The sequence below is a fragment of the Stegostoma tigrinum genome, chromosome 33 (genome assembly GCF_030684315.1).
Source record: "Stegostoma tigrinum isolate sSteTig4 chromosome 33, sSteTig4.hap1, whole genome shotgun sequence".
In the NCBI taxonomy this organism is placed as follows: Eukaryota; Metazoa; Chordata; class Chondrichthyes; order Orectolobiformes; family Stegostomatidae; genus Stegostoma; species Stegostoma tigrinum.
In genome coordinates this window covers 17,211,933-17,233,377 of record NC_081386.1, presented here as the reverse complement: position 1 = coordinate 17,233,377, position 21,445 = coordinate 17,211,933, and the positions used below count along the sequence as shown (strand labels likewise).

Here is a 21,445-nt window from a genome sequence, read left to right as displayed (position 1 = left end):
TTTTGGCCTTCCAAACTAGGGAAAGATATTTGCTTAGGAGGTAGTCTCGAAGATTCATAGGCTGATACCAGGAGTAGTGGGACTATCTTATGAGGAGATGTTTAGTAGATTGGGCTTCTACTTATTGGAATATAGTAGAAAGACAGGGTGTTTCACTGAAGGATTCAAGAGTCTCCATTTAATTCCTGTCCAAAATTGCATTCATCTTGTAAGACTAATTCGGTCAAACTTCTCTCATCCCTCCTCTCCTGTCTGACATCCTCCTTGGAATCCATGGCTAGTCATCTACAATGTAATTCTGAGCCTTCCCATTAACTCTGCTTGTTACAGTTCTCAGCACAGACTTTCATGTGTGGATAATCAGACTACAGTCAGGGTATTGGTGATAATGGGAACTGCAGATGCTGGAGAATCCAAGATAATAAAATGTGAGGCTGGATGAACACAGCAGGCCCAGCAGCATCTCAGGAGCACAAAAGCTGACGTTTCAGGCCTAGACCCTTCATCAGAGAGGGGGATGGGGTGAGGGTTCTGGAATAAATAGGGAGAGAGGGGGAGGCAGACCGAAGATGGAGAGAAAAGAAGATAGGTGGGGAGGTAGGGAGGGGATAGGTCAGTCCAGGGAAGACGGACAGGTCAAGGAGGTGGGATGAGATTAGTAGTTAAGAGATGGAGGTGCGGCTTGGGGTGGGAGGAAGGATTGGGTGAGAGGAAGAACAGGTTACGGAGGCAGAGACAGGTTGGACTGGTTTTGGGATGCAGTGGGTGGAGGGGAAGAGCTGGGCTGGTTGTGTGGTGCAGTGGGGGGAGGGGACGAACTGGGCTTGTTTTGGGATGCGGTGGGGGAAGGGGAGATTTTGAAGCTGGTGAAGTCCACCTTGATACCATTGGGCTGCAGGGTTCCCACGCGGAATATGACGCTTGGGAACCCTGCAGCCCAATGGTATCAAGGTGGACTTCACCAGCTTCAAAATCTCCCCTTCCCACACCGCATCCCAAAACCAGCCCAGTTCGTCCCCTCCCCCACTGTACCACACAACCAGCCCAGCTCTTCCCCTCCACCCACTGCATCCCAAAACCAGTCCAACCTGTCTCTGCCTCCCTAACCTGTTCTTCCTCTCACCCATCCCTTCCTCCCACCCCAAGCCGCACTTCCATCTCCTACCTACTAACCTCATCCCACCTCCTTGTCCTGTCCATCTTCCCTGGACTGACCTATCCCCTCCCTATCTCCCCACCTATACTCTCCTCTCCACCTATCTTCTTTTCTCTCCATCTTCGGTCCGCCTCCCCCTCTCTCCCTATTTATTCCAGAACCGTCACCCCATCCCCCTCTCTGATGAAGGGTCTAGGCCCGAAACATCAGCTTTTGTGCTCCTGAGATGCTGCTGGGCCTGCTGTGTTCATCCAGCCTCACATTTTACAGTCAAGGTATTGTTGTGTTGTTTGTTTCTTTCTTTGGGTGTTGCCTTTCTGAAGTCCTCTGGCAGTTTTCTTAATGAGTAAACATCTTTGTATAGCTTGGTAAGAAATAGCATTGTTACTCCCATGTTTATAGTTAACAAGTTACAAGTATTTCCTCCTTACCATTTTATCTAGTTTTTAAGCTTGTTTTATTGCTGCTTTTATCCTACTGTCTAATGACTATAGCAGCTTTTACCTTTAGTATATCTAATGCAGAGAATTCTCTCTTACCTTAATGTTTTCTGGTTTTTAATTTGAAATGCGTAACAATGTGGGATTTTAAAAATTGTTCGCCCCACCAAATGCCTGTAGCTTTAAAGTGATGTAAACATTGTTTTCTAATGTTTAACTCCTAGTTTGTGCAGCTTGTTTAAACTCACTTAAACAGTGGTTTCTCTTTCAGTGACTCCTGCTGATAAACTTGCAATGTGAGTTTGTCAATTGTGATGTCTTCCACAGTCTTTCAACCAGTCCATACAGTCCAACGCATTAAGAACATGTAGTTCGTAGGGTGCCAGTATGTGTGGAGGTCAGCCTAGGAATGGTCTGAGTCTTTTCAGTTTTACACTTAGTTCTCAGAATGTGGATATTGCTGGCTAGATCGGCAACTGTTTGTCCATCCCTAATTGCCTTGGAGAAAGTGGTAGTGCTGAACTGCCAACTTGAGTTGCTGGCAGTTTTTTTGTGGTGAGGAAGGAGTAGGAGTGAAGATTGTTGCTTAATTCAAACTTCATTGTTTTATAATATGTAGTAAATGGGCACAATGTTGGAAGTGTAATTATTGCAGCACAGATCCTGAACTTTGCCACGGAGCTAGAGGGCAGTACAGAGTTGAAAGCCTATCTTAACGTAAAGACTTCAAATGCTTTCTGCACAGCACTGCGTTGATGTCATTAAAACACCCATGTTTTATGAATCGTAAATTAGTTGTACTTGCTGTCATCACTTCTGGTGTTGTGCTGCCTCTGTTACTAAAGGACCTAATAATTATTTTAGAATAGACAGTTGTATGCTTTCACCTGTCTGAGCTTTGTTTCAATGTCTTTTTGCAGATAAGCCATTAACGTGTGCAAGTACTGGGTCAGAGAAGTGGCACAGATACTTCAATTATACTACCATCACACTACAGCCTGGATCACCCTGCGATGATTTCAAAGGCTATTGTGATGTCTTCAATAGATGTAGACTTGTTGATGCTGATGGTCCATTGGCCAGGCTAAAGAAAGCCATCTTTAATCCAGAGCTTTATGAAAATATTGCTGAATGGATTGTGGTAAGTGAGCTGAAGCTGTTACTAATACCAATTTAAGAATATTGTATAATTTGAGACCATTTATGCTCGCCTATCATAAGGGAAAGGTTCATTATTAGTAAAAATTACTGATTTAAAATGGATAAATTTATAATCGTAGAGCTTAATACTTTCCATCTGTTCCTGTTTGAAAGCATTTTGCAGTGTGATGTGATTTTGGTAAGTGTGTCCTCACTGACTAAGCTTTAAATGATACGAGAGACACTGATGCACTCAACCCAATGCTTGTAGCAAATTAGCATCGCTCTACATTGTTCTTGAATAACGTTCTGCCCTTAGTATACGATGACTAATGTTGAATTATCAAGAAATTTGGAAAAACTTTGGTGCTTCAATAGGAAGCAGTGATTCGTGTGTTCTATGAGAGATAAACAATACAATTGAGGTCAAGTCAGATCAAAGATCCTTTGTTACATACTGCAAATTCAAGCAAATAGCGAATGACATCTGGAATAATATTTGGAAACAGGAATCATAGAATCCTTAGTGTAAAAGCAGGCCATTTGGCCCATCGAGTCACACTGACCCTCCAAAGAGCATCCCACCCAGACATATCCCTGTAACCCTTCATTTCCTATGGTTACTGCAGCCAGCCTGTACGTCCCTGGACGCTATGGACAATTCAGTGTGGCCAGTCCACCCAACCTGCACATCTTAGGACTATGGGAGGAAACTGGAGGAAACCCACGCTGATATGGGGAAAATTTGTAAACTCCACATAGCTAGTTGCCTGAGGGTGGAATTGAACCCTGGTCCCTAGCACTATAAGGTAGTGGTAACCGTTGAGCCGCCATGCTATCTTGATGAGACAAAAGCACCAGAATTGTGTAAAAGATAGCCACTGAATTATTTCTTGCTATCTTAAAGGTTGGGAGAAAATGTGGATTTTTCCATATGTTTATCTTCTGAGGAAGCTATGGACAGCTCAGAAATATTCATAACATGGCAGTGGTTCTTGTCTACCCCGCTGATTAACATTAGGGAGAGGCCTGTAATCATGTCAAATGGGCTGTCTGTTGAAGTACGGTTTGCAGTGGGGCAGAAACAAAGGACAAAATGACTTCCAAAACACACTGTTTCCATACGATTAGAATTGGTAGATTTGCCAAAGTCAGAATACTTTAGATGTGCTTTCTCTTCTACTCTGGCTTCTTTTAGGCTCATAATGTATGACAATATTTGCAAATACTTTGTTTTCTAACTATCAACATGTCATGGAGCTGTTTTAGCACATAAGGATACTGTCTGCTTTCTTCCACCATCCTCACCTGTATTGTATATTATTGTATTGTATTGTATTATTTATCACCACATGCCCTCTAGTCTCACTGCTCTGCATTCTGTACAGCTCCAACTCTGCACCTCTTGATTAATCACTCTCCCAACAGTGTTTTATTAACTGTCTAGGCACAGTACCTGGAATTCATTCCCAAAATCCCTCTAAGATACTTCTGAAAATCTTTGTCTTTGATCAAGGCATTTATCTGAATTTATCTAGTGTAGTTTTGTGTAAAACTTTGTCAGCATTTCAATGAAATTGCACCTGTCTTCACACTCAATCATTACCAACTTTAATTGGATTAGTCTACTGCTTTTAGATTTTCAATTGCATCTTGAGAGATATTTTCAATTAATTTATGTTAAGTCCTGCCTCTGTTTAAATGTCAATTTAGAAATGCTGGAGTGGCTTTCTACATTCCTGTGTCAATTTATTGGTTCATCTGGGCAGACAAATCCAGAAAGTAAGAATGCACATTCCTGCATACCTAACTCTGTAGGGGTGGTGCAGCAACAGAGTTCATGTTCACTTAAAAGTTTAAGTAGATACATAAGCCTGCCATGTTTCTGCTCGTTTGTAATTACAGGCAGTGCCACCTGTTTTGAAATTGGTAGAAGGAGCATTTGTGGTGGAATTGAAAGAAAATCTGTTATCAGCACTCTCTAGTTGTAGTCATTTTATAGGCCCTATACAGTTAGCAAAAAGCTTAACTAAATGCTTTTACTTCTGGGAGTCAATCAGCTCTCTTTTTGTCACATCACATTTGTACATCAGACTGTGCAACTTTTAGAATCCAAGTCGAATAGCACAGGAACAAGTTGGCCGTGCGAACAAGTTCCCAAACTAAAAGCAGTCCTATTTGCCTGCATTTGGCCCATATCCTCTAAGTGTTTCCTACTCATGTACCTGTCCAAACATCTTTTAAACATTGTAACTGTACCTGCATCTGCCACTTCCTCTGGCAGTTCATTCCACATTCAAGCCACGCTCTGTAATAAAAAAGTTGCCCCTCAGATTCCTTTTAGATCTTACCCCTCTCGCCTTAAAAATATGCTGTCTAGTTTTGAACTCCCCTGCACTAAGGAAAATTCCTTTGCTATTTGCATTATCTATGCCCGTCACGATTTTATAAACCTCTATAAGGTCACCTCATCCTCCTGTGCTCCAGTGGAAAAAGTCCCTGCCTATTCCCGAACTCAAACCCTCCAGTCCAGCAACATCCTGGTAAATCATTTCTGAACTACTCCAATTTAATAATATCCTTTCTAGCAGAGCCATCAGACCTGTACATGGTTCTCCAGAATAGGCGTCATCAATGTTTTGTACAGCTGCAACATGATCTCCCAACTCCTATGCTCAATGATCTGAGCAATGAATATAAGTGTGGTAAATACCTTAACCACCCTGTCAGTGACACAACTTTTGAAGAACTATATACTTGAAACCTGGAGCTGTCTGTTCAACAACAGAACCCCAGTCTTTTTGTTTGACAACCCAATCTAGGGCTCTATCATCAACAACATAAGTCCTGCCCTTGCTTGTCTTACCAAAATGCAATACCTTGCAGTTATCTAAATTAAACTCCACCTTTCACACCTCACTTCATTGGTCCAATTAATGAAGATTCTGTTGTACTCTTAGATAACCTTGTCACTGTCCACTATACCACCAATTTTGGTGTCATCTGCAAACTAAGTTAACCATGCTTCCTAAATTCTCATCCAAATCATTGTATAAATGACAAACAGTGGACCCAGCCCCAATCCCGTTAGAACACTGCTGGTCACAGGCATCCACTCAAAAAAAACCACTCTCTGCCACTACCCTCTGTCTCCTACCGTCAAGCCAATTTTATATCCATTTGGCAAGCTCTCTTTGAATCCCATGTGATCTAACTTTACTAACCACTCTACTATGTGGAACCTTGTCAAAGGCTTTACTAACGTCCATGTAGGTGTCTACTACTCTGGCCTCCTTTGGTCGTGTCCTCAACAAACTCAATCAAACCTAACGTATGCATCCTCTTTTTTTTCCCCTTTTTTTCAGAATCTCTATCTTTATTCTTCCATTGCTCGATACTCCTACCAGCCTTACCCTTCACACTAATGGAAACATACTATCTCTGAACTCCTCATTATGTCGCTTTTGAAAGCCTCCACTTGCCAGATGTGCCTTTTACCTGCAAGCAGTGTTTTTAATTTGAATTTTTACCATCAAAAATTGTCTGTAGTCTTAATTTAGAACTTTAATTTGTGCAGAAGCCCTTTCCTTTTCCATAACTATTCTAAAATAAATAGGCTCCTGATCACTGGTTCCAAAATGCTTTCCCTACTATCACTTCAGTCACTTAACCTTCTCTTGGGAAATAAGGCAGGGTGTGTTTTGCTCTTTCTGTAATAGCTACATCTACGTATTGATTAAAGAAAATTCTCTTGAACACACTTAATAAATTCCTTCCCTTCTATGCCCTTAACACTGTGGCAATCCTAGTACGTGTTTTGAAAGTTAAAATCCCTATTACAACCATATTATTTTTAGACATACCTCAGATGTCTTCACATATTTGCTCCTCCATTTACTGTGGACTGTTGGAGGGCTTATAGTACCATCCCATCAAGGTGATCATCCCCTTGTTTTGGAATTCCACCCATATAGCTTCATTGGACGATCCTTTAGGAATGTCTTCTCTTAACAGCAGTAATGCTTTCTCTAATCAAAAGTAGCGAACATCAAGAATCCAGCTAATGCCAGGACAGGCAGAAATGTTAATATCCGAACAGCTCTCTGTACTGTTTATATATTTAAAAAATTGTAGTGTTAAGGAATGTAGGGAAAGAAACAAATGAGTCAAGCAAGGGGTGATTTAAAACCCTAGCCAATAATGTTTTTGATCTGATGGTGCTTTTATGGATTTAGGCCAGTTAGATAACCTTTTTTTATTGAATCTTCTTCTGTTGTGTCTAGCTGTGTTGTGATGTAAAAAGATCCCTTGTCTTGTGACAATAATATGCACATGCTTTATCTGACTCTAGTTATTCTGCTTGTGTTTTTGTTTAAACAGGCTCATTGGTGGGCTGTACTGCTGATGGGAATTGCACTCATCATGTTGATGGCTGGATTTATTAAAATCTGCAGTGTGCATACCCCAAGCAGTAACCCCAAACTGCCACCTCCCAAACCACTTCCAGGTAAGTCACAATTTTTTTTACGAAAAATGTATAAAAACATGTTCTGTTGGTGATTAGGGGGTGGTTGATTGTGGAGGTAAGAGGGATTTAATAGTTCAGTTAGTTCGGATTTTTAATATGGGGTATTTTTGGTAAGCAGGGAATTGAAAACGTCTGCAATTTTCATTATTAATAATGTGAAGATCTGTTAATTGTGAAAGTGAAGTTTATCTGTACCATCGACAATTTTGCCAGATCCTCCTTGTTTTAAATACCAAAAAGACAGACTTTGCCAGGACCAGTCTCTGCAGGTTCTCTTACTCTATAAAAAGGTGCAGTGAGTGAAACAAAGCTTCAAATGGCAGATCCAGTTCTCACATTACAGACTTCGAATTCAGTCCTTCACTTTTTGAACTACTGTCCCCTTTTTTTACCTGTAATTTAACAGTAAATTTTCAGAATGAAAGCTCAAGCTTTTGTTAAACTTCACGTCCTTATTTGGAAGTTTGAATAAGATCACGGTGTGCCCATGTTAGAACATGTGATGAAACACTGATTATACTGTTAACTTTCACTGTTTTTTATTCATTGTTTATCCTCCTGCTCCTCAGTAAGATCCCCACCAGCTTCTCCATGACTGCTTTCAGTACTGAGATGTGAACAGCCTACAGAAGCTGTGCATTTGTATGAAGATGGGGACTAGCCCCACAAGCTTTATCCACCCCTTTCAAAAAGGAGCAAATTAAACACATTAGGTGAGCAATCCAGTGGCACTGCTGAGGGCAAGTTGAAGTTTTCTTTTTGAAATCAAATTAATTCAAATACCAGTGAAAGTTGACATGATTTTGTATGACCTTGAGTCCAGTTTACTACTAAACAACTTGTCTAGATAGTTTCTATTGTCTTCATGCTTTGAATCAGAATTGTGAAGATTACTTGCATGATGCACATGCACACGTGCTGATTCTCTGAATATTTTTAAAAAGCTGAATGTGGTGAAAAATCCCTGAATACTTGAATTTTAAGTGCACTGTCAAATACATGTGTAATTGATTATAATTAATAGGTACATCTGCATATTGGTGAAGAGAATTTTCTTGAATGTAAAATGAAATCTTTGCTGTGGTGGCATTTGTTTTTTTTTGGTGCTTGTGTATTGTGGCGGTATTTCTTCAACCAAAACCAAATAGAATTTAGTTTGTACTCTGCCACCTTTAACTAGCTTATCAGTCTTAGTATTGTCTCATGACACAATTTCTTACAGCATTGTAAAATTGAGCCCTTGTACAAATGATCTGTTCGTTCCTATTACCAAACTTGCTGTTAGTGTAAATGTTTACGACTGAAACTGTTCACTATCTATTTCTCACAACATGGAGATGTCAACTGCCCAACACTGCTTGTGTCCTCCCTGAACTAGCCGATAATTTGAAGAATGAAAGATGAATTTTCTGTGAAAGCTGTTATACTTCAATGCATAAACAAATTGAAACTGCACACACTATCTAGAATTGTACAAGCTTGCCATGTCCATCCTATCACCAGACTGAGTATTTTATGTGAGATAATAAGGTGAACATAGCAGGGCGAGCAGGAAAGCTGATGTTTCAGGCCTGGACCCTTCAGAAGGGTCCAGACTCAAAGTAGCTCTCCTGCTCTGATGCTGCTTGACCTGCTGTGTTCATCCAGCTCTACACCTTGTTATCTCAGATTCTCCAGCATCAACAGTTCTTATTATGTGAGTATTTTACTCGCTTTCAGGCGAGGTCATCGAATATTCACCATGTTTTTTTTATTGTGCTTAGTTTTAAGCATGTTTTCTTTGAGGTGAAATGGCACCTACTTTAAATATTTGGATTTCCAATACATTGTATTTTATTGTTAGGATATTAACAGAATGTAGAGCAGACAGACCACAAGTGAAACACAAGGCTAAGGCCTCTTTTTAATGCTCAGTAGTCATCTGAAATATGGAATTCATCATTTTTTATAGCACTGATTAGTTTAAGTAAAATAAATCAGATGAAATTGAACTTTCCCCCCCACTTCTCACCATGCAAGATCTTGACATTTGTGAAGTAAAATATTTGCAGCATTTCCTCAGTTATTCTACAGCACTAAACTACATTTCATATGTGGAATATGACAAAATATATGGAATATATCTGAATTTTGATTTTTGCAGGCACATTAAAACGAAGACGACAGCAGCAGCAGCAACAGGCAATGCAGCCATCACGCCAGAGACCCAGAGAGAACTATCAGATGGGACACTTGAGACGCTAAACTGAAGCATTTGCCTTGGATCTTCCTAGTGCCTACAGCAGGAAATTTTTCGTTCCAAAGAAAACCTGTTCCTGTCATTGTCTCAAATCTGATAGAAAGCTTTTAGATTCTAATATTAGAAGGAATTGGAATACTTGTGATGGATGGAGTCTCCACTTTAAAATGGAGATTAAAATGTCCTCAGTGCCCCTTTTTAAGTCAGTCTTAATGATCCAATCATGTTTGGATTTTATTAAATCATGTTTGGAAAGTCATGAGATTATTCTTATTCTTGGCCATTGTGATCTTTTGCCTTGCACAAATATGCGACTGTAATGCTACTACTGCTGCCAATTTCAAGCTTTTATGTATGATAACACAGCAACTTAGAAACTTATTTGGCTTATGAAAATTTTTTTCCAAACTGCAGCCTGTACTTTGAACGCATTCTCATACATCTTCCTAAAGTTGTATGCAAGTAACCTGATAATGGATTTAGCTGTAATACATACATTACTGCTGTTTAATTGCCACACTCAGGATAATGCAAGTCGCAAATAATCTAAAAGACCTTTCTATTTATAGCAGCGGTTAGATGGTAAAATCATGAAATTTGGCTTTAAATTTAAAACCTTTATTGCCGCCAGTTCTTCAGCTGATACCAGCAATGAATAACTGCTGAGGTGTATAGCTCTGGACTGAATGCTCTGGATTGGGGATGTGATAGTCTTAATTCATTAAGTTTTTAATAAATTATGATTTAGTATAAAATTGGCAATATTTGATTTCATTTTTTAGGGAACATAGTCAGCTAGTGTGTTCTGAATTTTGCTGGAAACTGGTGTGGATTTGCCTGAGTAACATTTTCAGTTTTTTGCTTTATGACATGTGAAAGAATTGTGACAAATCGTTTTTATATTTTGGGATTTAGGTTTGAGATTTTGGGATTATATTTTTTTTAAATACATACTTATGTGAATTCTGATAATAAGGGCAACCACTGAATAGCAGGTGCTCCACTTTTACAAAGAGTTAAGCTCTTTAGGGGGAGTTTAGATATTTCTATTACTAAGAATTGAAACTGCTGAACAGCAACTTATAAATTCAACAAAGGTAAAGTGTTTACTTAGAGATATTAAAAAAAAAATTGGATGTCTGGGAGACAGACCAAAATGATAAAATAGCATGATCTATTTTCCTCTTTTAAATAGTTAAAAACTTGTACAGTAATCAAAGACATTTTTTTCAAAATACAACTTTTTGTACATGATTTAGAAGACAATTTTGTATTGGAAACCCAATAATTGATGTCTGATTCTACAGAATCCTGAATAATCTGAACAATTGGAAATAGTTTTTTTTAACTTTAGAATCCTTTTTTGTTTTGTTTTACCTGGTATGGCTGAAAATGGGTTTGTGTATCAAACAATGAAGGTACTTTTTGATAAAGTGTATTTAAGAACAATCTAGAGTATTAAGCATTTCACATGGTAACATTTTGCTTGTATTATCCTGTGGTAGGACATAGGCAGGACTTGACTGCCTAGTTATCTTTATTTCAATCTTCAACCTTCCTTCAATAGATATGCACTGAACCATACATTTCAAGATTAGTTCTGATAGAAATGAAGAATCCTCCAAAAGAAGACAAAACAATACTACTGTCATATTTTAATGCCCACTGTGTTTTATACAGTAAACTTTTGTTCACTGGGAAAATTTTTACTAAAAGTTGTAAGAAGTATTGTGCAAAGATATGTAAGGTTTTTTTTGAAGTACTTGAAATGCATTAATAAAGAATAGACTTGATCAATCAAATGAATGTGTCAATTTACATAGAACATTACAGCACAGTACAGGCCCTTTGGCCCTCAATGTTGTGCTAACCTGTCATACCGATCTCAAGCCCATCTAACCTACACTATTCCATGTACGTCCATATGCTTGTCCAATGACGACTTAAATGTACCTAAAGTTGGCGAATCTACTACCGTTGCAGGCAAAGCGTTCCATTCTCTGATTACTCTGAGTAAAGAAACTACCTCTAACACCTGTCCTCTATCTTTCACCCCTCAATTTAAAGCTATGCCCCCCTCGTGCTCGCCGTCACCATCCTAGGAAAAAGGCTCTCCCTATCTACCCTATCTAACCCTCTGATTATTTTATATGTCTCAATTAAATCACCTCTCAACCTTCTCTGTAATGAAAACGGCCTCAAGTCCCTCAGCCTTTCCTTGTAAGACCTTCCCTCCATACCAGGCAACATTCTAGTAAATCTCCTCTGCACCCTTTCCAAAGCTTCCACATCCTTCTTATAATGCCGTGACCAGAACTGTACATAATACTCCAAGTGCGGCTGCACCAGAGTTTTGTACAGCTGCAGCATAACCTCTTGGTTCCGGAACTCGATCCCTCTATTAATGAAAGCTAAAACACTGTATGCCACCTTAACAGCCCTGTCAACCTGGGTGGCAACTTTCAAGTATCTGTGTACATGGACACCGAGATCTCTCTGCTCACCTACACTACCCAAGAATCTTACCATTAGCCCAGTTCTTTGCCTTCCGGTTACTCCTACCAAAGTGCATCACCTCACACTTGTCTGCATTAAACTCCATTTGCCACCATTTGCCCAGTTCTACAGCTTATCTATGTCTCTCTGCAACCTACAGCATCCTTCGTTGCTATCCACAACTCCAACGACCTTAAGTGTCGCCTGCAAATTTACTAACCTATCCTTCTACGCCCTCATCCAGGTCATTTATAAAAATGACAAACAGCAATGGACCCAACACCGACCCTTGCGGTACACCACTTGTAACTGGTCTCCAGGATGAACATTTCCCATCAACTACTACCCTCTGTCTTCTTTCAGCAAGCCAATTCCCGATCCAAACTGCTATATCTCCCACAATTCCATTCCTCTGCGTTTTGTACAATAGCCTATTGTGGGGAACCTTATCGAACGCCTTGCTGAAATCCATATACACCACATCTACCTGTTTGGTCACCTTCTCAAAGAACTCAATAAGGTTTGTGAGGCACGACCTTCCCTTCACAAAACCGTGCTGACTATCCCTAATCAATTTATTCTTTTCTAGATGATTATAAATCCTATCCCTTATAACCTTTTCCAACACTTTACCAACAACTGAGGTAAGGCTCACTGCTCTATAATTACCAGGTTGTCTCTACTCCCCTTCTTGAACAGGGGAACCACATTTGCTATCCTCCAGTTGTCTGGCACTATTCCTGTAGACAATGACGAGTTAAAGATCAATGCCAAAGGCTCGGCACTCTCCTCCCTGGCTTCCCAGAGGATCCTAGGATAAATCCCATCCGGCCCAGGGGACTTAGCTATCTTCACCCTCTGTAGGATTTCTAATACCTCTTCCTTGTGAACCGCAATCCCACCTAGTCTAGTAGCCTGTATCTCAGTATTCTCCTCGACAACATTGTCATTTTCTAGAGTGAATACTGTTGAAAAATATTCATTTAGTGCTTCCCCTATCTCCTCTGACTACACAGACAACTTACCACTACTGTCCTTGATTGGCCCTAATCTTACTTTCGTCATTTTTTTATTCCTTAAATACCTATAGAAAGCCATAGGGTTTACCCTGATCCTATCCACCAACAACTTCTCATGTCTCCTCCTGGCTCTTCTGAGCTCTCTCTTTAGGTCTTTCCTGGCTACCTCGTAGCCCTCAAGCACCCTAACTGAGCCTTCACATCTCATCCTAACATAATTATTGAAGGTAACTGCAAGTCCTGGAGAAGGCATCATTCGGTGAATTTTTGGGGCCTTTCACTACATTGTATATTGAAACATTTTAGTGGTCTCTTACATTTGTTTTTAAATATTGTGAATTTTCATGAGGTCTGAAGTTACTCCAACTTATAATAAACTGATTTCAGAAATATTTTTATCTCTCTCTCTCTCTCTCTCGCACAAATTTGCATTGGTTTAGTCAAAAGTTTTAGACTGAGGCATTAACAACCACTGTATCGGTATTATTTCCAGTCACCCCAAACTGGTATACAGAATTCTTTTCAATTTGCAGTGGAGAATTTCCCCAGACCTGGCAGTTTTAAAACATATTGTACTGGCACTTTTTAATTGAGTCAATGGGCAGGATTCTTTTTCACTACAATAACTTATTATAAACTCAGGTATAAAGTATGCTTCCTGTTTCAGTAATTTGGGAGGCAACTGTTATTTTGGCAGATGAGCGTGTTTCATTCCAACCAAGAGTTTTTTTGGTTTGTCTGGCCTGTTCTCTTCATATCCCATACCATGTGTCCAAAAATTAGTGGGATGGAAGAGAGCTTTAGAAGTGCATATTTTATCAGATTTCCAGTCTAGCTTTGCTAGTTCTTCCTGAAGGACCCCCATCATCACCAACAAGGTTGTAAAGTTATTTATTTTTTAAATTTGCAACTTCAGCTGAGTCTGAATCAAACTTTGCAGAGCAGAAGGGAAACATTGTTAAGGTCTATGGCACAAAGTAAGCATAATACTTAGAAAACAGCTTGTAACACTATAGTGTAATATTAAGATGATCATTTGGAGTGAAGACTCTTGTCAATATGTGTTTAGTGGGTTCCACAAATTGCCTGGATCTGAAACAGAAAGATGATTAATTACAGCTCTGGACATTTTTATTCCATTATTTGGATGAAAGAGCTAATGCAGTGTTCAAATCCTCAAAATTCCTGTTCCATTGCCATCTAATTGGTTCCCTTGATGACAGCTGCCAAAGGGAGGGAATTAAACTGGAGTAGACAAGGACTGTATGATTATTAGCTGGAAATTAGACTTGGTCAGATGTCTGCCCTTTAACGTGACACTTTCAGTGTAAGTGAAGCATTTAGACACTATAATTCATGCAACGTGACTGCTGCTACAAGTTTGTAAAACGCTTAAAACATGAGACCTGCCAGACAAAGCATCTTATATGCAGAAATCTGAATCAATGCTCAGCAAGGCAAAATGAATATAATTTTAACACCCTCTTGTCACCATTGTATCTTTTAAGGAGGATAGACAATGAGATCAGCCTGAGAGCTAACTTTATTTTTCTGACTTGGGAAAAAGAATACTTGCTACTTTGTTGCCTGAACTTTCAACTTGGTTTGGTGAATTTTTCTCTTTTACCCACTCTGGCTGTTACTATCCACTTACTGAAAAAAATGTGGTTTTTCAGAAAATGTAGTAATTATCACCTCCACAAAGGTGGTGAGGGAAGAGAAACAAACCTACGAGCAGCAATGACTTAATGTTTAGAATTTAATTTGTTGAAACAACAGGTTAACAGTGCACAACAGACCCTCCATCCTGCACTACATTGGTTGTTAATGCTATCACGGCATTTGTAGTCACATTACATCAGCAGAAACTTCAAAGCTGTTACTATGGTTGAAACATGATCACATCAATCTTACTGTCACAATGTAAGAAAGAAAAATTAAGATTATTTGCAGTGCCTTGAAAAGAACTATACTGGATGTGTGTTAAATGCAGTGGATTTTTCATTGTACCTGTTTCTCTATTGCATGCTGTTATTCCTAACCAAACCTTGCAAACAATAAATTTTATATTCTACAGGAATATTTAACATGCCACATTGTAGAATAATAAAATAAATCATCTAGGGGTGAACTTGTACAATCGGTACCTAAAAATTTACTAAACCCCTTTAGTTAAATTATAAGTCTCTACCACATTATATCCACAGTAACTAAAAACACAATGCCACAAAGCTTCATTCAATTCTAATTGAATAACTTTAATTTATAACAGTTTAGAAATATTACATATTTAAGTCTTTCAGGATCTTTTCATATAGAAAATTTCAGTTTTGCAACTCCTGTCACAAATTCAGAATCCTATTACAATTAGAGGCACTCATCAGTCAGTTATGATTGGATGTTTAGACATATAGGTACTAATAGTTAAATTTTAGCATGATGCAATGAGGTGCGACAACATATTTGCTATCACTAGTCAGTACAGTTTGGAGCTGGAGGAACAGCAGGTCAGGCAGCATCAGAAGAGCAGGAGAATCGACATTTCAGGCCTCGACCCTTCTTCAGGACTGGGGAAGGAGAAAGGAGCTGGGAAATAAATAGAGGAAAGAAGGGTAGGGCTGGGGGAAGGTAGGTGGGATGGCAATAGGTGAATGCGGGTAGGGGGAGTGGGGATTAGTCAGTGGGAAGGAGGTGGGGCTGAGAGTGAGGGTTGGACATGGGATGAGGTGATTTTGAAACTAGTTACTTCTATGTTTAGGCTATCTGGCTGTAGGCTCCCGAAGTGGAATATGAGGTCTTGTTCCTCCAGTTTGTGTGGTGTCATTGTGAGACTGCAAGAGGCTTAGAATGCATATCACCAAGGGAGGTGGAAGATGAGTTAAAATGGTTGGCAACCGGGAGGTGTTGTTGATTGTAGCACATAGAGCTCAGGTGCTCTGCAAATCTTGTCACCGGGTCTGTGTTTGGTCTTACTAACGTGGACCAGGTTGGGGGATGCCTTGGTGACCTCGTGTCGAATATGGAAAGTTTGTCTTTGCCCTAGGATGGAGGTGAGAGGGGAGGTGTAAGGGGCACGTGTAGCACCACCTGCAGTTGGAGGAGTGGATGCCTGGTGTGGCAGGGTTGTTGGGGTGTGCAGAATGGACAAGGGAGTCGCAGAGTGAGTGGTCCCTTCTTAAGGCAGATAGGGGCGGGGAAGGAAATATTTCTTTGGTGGTGGGTCGGATTGGAGGCGGTGGAAACGGTGGAGGATGATGCACTGTATGCGGAGGTTGGTGGTGTTGTATGTGAGGACCCAGGGGACTCTAGGTTTATTTTTGTTGGGGGGAGGGGTTTTGAGGGCATAAGTGTGGGAAATGCAAGCAATGTGGTTGAGAGTGTTTTCAATCAATGGAGGGGCAAAGTTGAGGTCTTTAAAGTGGGAGGACATCTGGGATGTCCATGAATGGAACACTCCATCTTGGGAGCAGGTGCAGCGGAGGCAGAGGAATTGGGAGTAAGGGATTGCATTCCTGCAGGAGGGTGGGTGAGAGGAAGGGTAGCTGTGGGAGTCGGATGGGTTTGAAATAGGTGTCAGTGCAGGGATGGTTACCGGATAATAGGAAGGGGAGGGAGATATCAGAGATCGTCCAGGTGAATTTGAGGTTGGGGTGAAAGGTGTTAGTAAAGTTGGTGAACTGTTTAAGCTCCTCAGGGGAGCACTAGGTGGTGCTGATACAGTTGTCGATATGATGGGGAGCAAGAGGTGAGGGATCATTCCAGGGTAACAGCGGAAACGAAGCCTTCTTTGTTATTACTAGGTTTTTGGAGTTTTACCCAAGGAAAACATTCTGAATATACTTCCTTTGGAAAAAAAGGAAAACATATGTATATTTGAATACGTGCAGAAATATATTGTTACCATTCTACCTGTTTTAAACACAGTGCTATTTTCACTCTGGGCCACTGTAACCATTTGTCCTAAATAAGTTGTCTCTATAGATGACAGGCATACATTAAAGTCATAGAAATGATGAATTACAGATGAAGTCACAATTGCAAATTAAAACTAATGCTCACATCTTTCTATATCCTTCAGTAACTTTTTTTTAAATGATGACACCAAATTTTTATATAAAACACTCTCCTTCAAAAGTCAGGTCTTTGTTTCTAAGGAGGAACTTTTAATGTAAGTGAATATCACAAGGATGTTAATTTTAGAATAGAATGAAGTACATTTATGTGTGAACTCCTTGTGACTGATGAGAATTCTTTTATCCCTTGCTCTTAAGGCAGGAATTTCATGACCAACTTGTTTCTATGTTAAGTATTTACCATTTTAAAAAAATCTTTCTATCAATCTGTGTAGATTTGAGTTTTTAAAATTGAAGTTGTGGTTAATGTTTACATTTTCCTTCAGTCATAAAGATTTTCAGAACGTAATTTTGATTTTTAAATGTATTTTGTGAATTGATGAAATCTTGGTTTCAGCTTGCCTTAAATTGATACTTTGTGCTTCAGTCTTCTGTAATGTCTGTTGCTTCTGTTAGTTATACACCTTACAAATTTTTTCTCTTGGGCTCGTTGAAGTTGCACACTGGTGTTGTTTGAAGAACAGAAGGTGACTCTAAAATTTTAAACAAAAAAATGTTAATTCTGGTCCATTTTAATCAAGTTGAACAGTTTGTGAACTATTTAATCATAGTAATTGAGTAGCTTAAGAACCATTTCATCATGCCCCTTCTCTCTATCAATGATCCATTATTAATGCTTTCGAAACAAGATTGTAAAAAGAGAATTTTGAAAAATAAAACTGAATACTTTTGGTATACCTATACTGAAAGTGATCAGAGCTTGGCATAATTTGAAAAATGCACATCATTTTAGTCTACTTGAAGAAAAGTGAAAACATTCAAAAATGATGTAAATAGTTTTGATAAAATCCTATACTGCATATTTACTAATTCCAAAACCCTAAACGGTAAATGAAAGCTTCAAAGCCACACAGACCACTTTCCTCAAACTTGCAATGTGGCAAGAGTCTCACTTTATGTTGATTTACAGACTAAATAAAAACTGCACCACTGAATTAATAAGTGTGAAACATTGAAAACGGTACAGAAAGCAATATAAGTTTAAGTCATAATTGGCCCGATTTGAGTTAATACATTCTTAAAGGGTTTAATGAGAGTATTGTTCAATGTGTTGATATTGTTAATGAACATGTGCTTAGAATGTAAATAATGATTCTTAATAACATATCTTTTTTGTTAGTGTAAACTTTGGAATAACTATTGCGTAAACCGTGTGTTATCAATTTTAACAAAGAAAGAAGGGTTTTCTCTTGGCCCTTTTCCTTTGTAGCATCCTTATGCAGAAAAATACAATTTGAACTTTTGCACTTTTAAGGATTTCAGAGAATGGATTTGATTAATTGGCACTGAAGGTAATCTGACAAACAGCTACAGCTATTTTTTTCATTACTTACTTGCGCTGTGTTTCTCCAGCTTTGACATGTACTTTTCTCATTACGAGCTCTGAATTCAGATCATTCTGTCTCCATGGAAAATATATTTGAACAGTTTTCCAAAGATTCATCCAAGGCACAGAGGTTTCCCACTTGAATTTCAACATTATCAAATCTCCAATGTTAACATCAGTGTGAATCAGAAAAGAATATGTTTTGTTTGTAGTGATACTTTCAACTCTAAAATAAAATCAAGATTACCACACTGTATAATCAAAAACCAGTGTAATTTCAAAAGACTATTCATTCTGATTAAGTTTCAAACAGTATAGTGAAGGTGTTTCCTACTTGCGGAGTCTTAAAACATTAAATATCCAAGCGTAAGTACTAGACACATTGTACCAGTTGTTCCATTTTATCTGTTTTTCTTTAAATACTTGAAAAACAAGCAGGTAAACTGCTCCACTGGGGAGTCAAAAGTACAAACATGCATCTTGTTTGAAGAAAATGCAAGCCTATTAGAAGGAAAGCAGAAATAGTATATGCTAAGGTCATCCTTCTATGGACTTCAGTAGATCCAGAATCCATTTATATTGGGACTTTTATTTCCCTTGTTGGTAAATTCGCTTCATTTCTTTCCATTATAGTCTAATGAGTTGTGGCCTTTGATCTGTAAATTCTTCTTCTTCATGGGATGTGGGCTTTACTGGGTGTTTATTGCCCATTGCTAGTTGCCCTTGAGAAGACTGTGGTGAGCTGGCTCTGTGAACCATGTTGTGTATATACATACACAGCACTGTCAGGGAAATATTCCACAGAAACTCACTCTCGTTAGTGATACAGTGGGTCACTGAATCTCCAATTCATCAAAGGTTCACTCTCCATAAATGAATATCTCATGGTCACAATAACTGCTTACATTCCAGGTAGTTCAAATTACTCCACAGACTGCATTCCCCAGGATTGCTAAAACTGCTCAGAAGCATGTAAATACTGATAACATTTCAGCTTTATACCAGGCAGCCAGATGATTGCCTCTGAATTTTCTCTCCACTCCAGTCTTAGCTGTACCAAGAAAATTCGGCTTGTAAGCATTTTTGTTTCTACTCTCAACCTCTCTGAACAATCAATAGCTTTCAGGGATATTTTTAAGCTTTTGCAGCAACTCCTCAGATGCATGCAATTTCCTCTGATTTTCTACATTAGTAACTGACACTTGATCTACTTTGAGTAACCTATTGAAACACTCCCAGAGGATCCAGCCCCTATTACTGGGCAGAATAGTGGTGGAACATCCTGTGTTGAATGGTTACAATCTCTAAGACTGGTAGCTTCTACAGCATGCATGGACATAGAACAAATGGATTTTATCACAACCATGGTTCAAGTACTGTAAGATAGAAATAGCTTCATTATAAGTAATTGCAAAAATCTTGTTTGGTTAGGATCAATTCATCTAAGATTGATAGTGCTGCAGGAATCAATACCATTTATCTTAGAATGCTGAAGAAATTCTGAGATAAACCAATGACAAGTATTTGAAACCATTCACTAACTAATTGAGGTCCCAGTTGGTTGCCTTTAATAAATAGGTTGCTCGACTGGTCCCTTTATTTAAAAAACAACAATCAGATTCTAGAAATTATAAGCCCATGAATTTGACAACAGTAATGGGGAAATTACAAGAAAATGCCTATTTCATTATGGATAGTCAATGTGACTTTACAAACCATCGATCATGTCATGCTATTGTGATGAATTTTGTGAAGAAATGCCCTAAGTTCTGGATGAAAATCTGTCAGTTGATATTTGGAGAAGAAATGGTCCGACTACCACAGGAACAGTTATTGAAAGGTATGGAACCCGTGGAGCTTTAAAATAGTTATTTCAATTCGCTACCAATCTATTCGCTATCCAATAACTTCAACAGAAGGCAATTAGGAATGAATCTGACTGGGGCCTGAATTCAATTGGAAATCCAGAGGTCTGTGTACTGGGGCTGTCACTATCATTTTATTCAATGATGCTGAGTATTTAAACAGAAGATCTCAGGCTTTTGCAAGTGCAGAAAGTTTTCCCCAAAGAGCTGAGTGCATCAAACACCAATTCCTGTGTGAATAATCCCCATTTCTGAGACTAGTTGACCATCAACCCTCATGGCTGCTCAGCCATTCAATTAGATCATTAAAACTGCACACCAAGACACTTTATATGGTTGTTAGGAAGTTTCCTAGATAACAGGATAGAGTTGAATACCTTCAAAAAACATTTTTAAATATCTGTACATTTTGGTATTTTGAGTTATACTTAAAAGGAATGTGGTTGTTCTTTGCAAAAACACATTTTAGTTCCATTCATGAGCAACCTGTTAAAATGAACAGGAAATGCTTAGACGCTTATACTGGGAGAGTATGGAATCTGTGCGGTTACAGATACAGTTTGTGTATAAATACAAATAAATAATCCAAAACCTGAAGGAAATTTTGCATGATAAGTTTTTGCTCATGGGAGATTGAAATAGCTAGCGCCCTCCAGGGGGAAATCTTATTCATTTGACTGTGGGATGTAAATATTGCTGTCTTGGCCAGCATTTATTGGTTATCCCTAAATACCTTGACAGCGGTTAAGAGTCAAACGCACTGCTGTGGATCTGAAGGCCAGACCAGATAGGTATTGTAGAATTCCTTCCTGAAAGGACATTGGTGAACTAGATTGGAACTGTGTATCTCCTTGACTAATCAAGTTGAAGAATTACAATGAGGTGCAACGGCCAAAATATAAATCAGATTAAGAAGGAAATAAAATAAATATATTTTTAGTCGCCAATGATCACCAGCTGAAGAAATGTGAGCCCATGCTTGTAAAAGCTACTTTTAGTGCCAGGGATATTGTCTGCCACTAGTTCACATGGAAAAAGAGCACGTAGACTGAGATGAACAAACCCTAACTTAAGTGATGAGTTTCATTTATACAACATCAGT

At 38.9% G+C, this 21,445-nt stretch overlaps 2 protein-coding genes across 5 annotated transcripts in view; one reads left to right on the top strand and one right to left on the bottom strand.

Moving 5' to 3' along the window:
• The window catches only part of adam10a (ADAM metallopeptidase domain 10a), a 136,886-nt gene extending 125,581 nt beyond the window's left edge, over nucleotides 1–11,305 (top strand). Inside the window, exons 14-16 of the mRNA XM_048562734.2 lie at nucleotides 2,517–2,737; nucleotides 7,117–7,243; nucleotides 9,408–11,305. Coding sequence (XP_048418691.2) covers nucleotides 2,517–2,737; nucleotides 7,117–7,243; nucleotides 9,408–9,508 — 449 coding nt within the window. The 3' untranslated portion in view covers nucleotides 9,509–11,305. The remainder of the gene's footprint in view (nucleotides 1–2,516; nucleotides 2,738–7,116; nucleotides 7,244–9,407) is intronic.
• A 3,518-nt stretch (nucleotides 11,306–14,823) lies between these two features.
• lipca (lipase, hepatic a) overlaps nucleotides 14,824–21,445 on the bottom strand; it is an 81,873-nt gene continuing 75,251 nt past the window's right edge. For 3 of the 4 annotated variants that reach the window (XM_048562735.2, XM_048562736.2, XM_048562737.2), the window contains 2 exons: nucleotides 18,486–18,704; nucleotides 14,824–17,624 (listed from right to left, as the gene is read on the bottom strand). In XM_048562735.2, the coding sequence (XP_048418692.1) occupies nucleotides 17,495–17,624; nucleotides 18,486–18,704 (349 nt within the window). In that variant the 3' untranslated portion in view covers nucleotides 14,824–17,494. The remainder of the gene's footprint in view (nucleotides 17,625–18,485; nucleotides 18,705–21,445) is intronic. The other variant, XM_048562738.2, reaches the window with a different exon arrangement.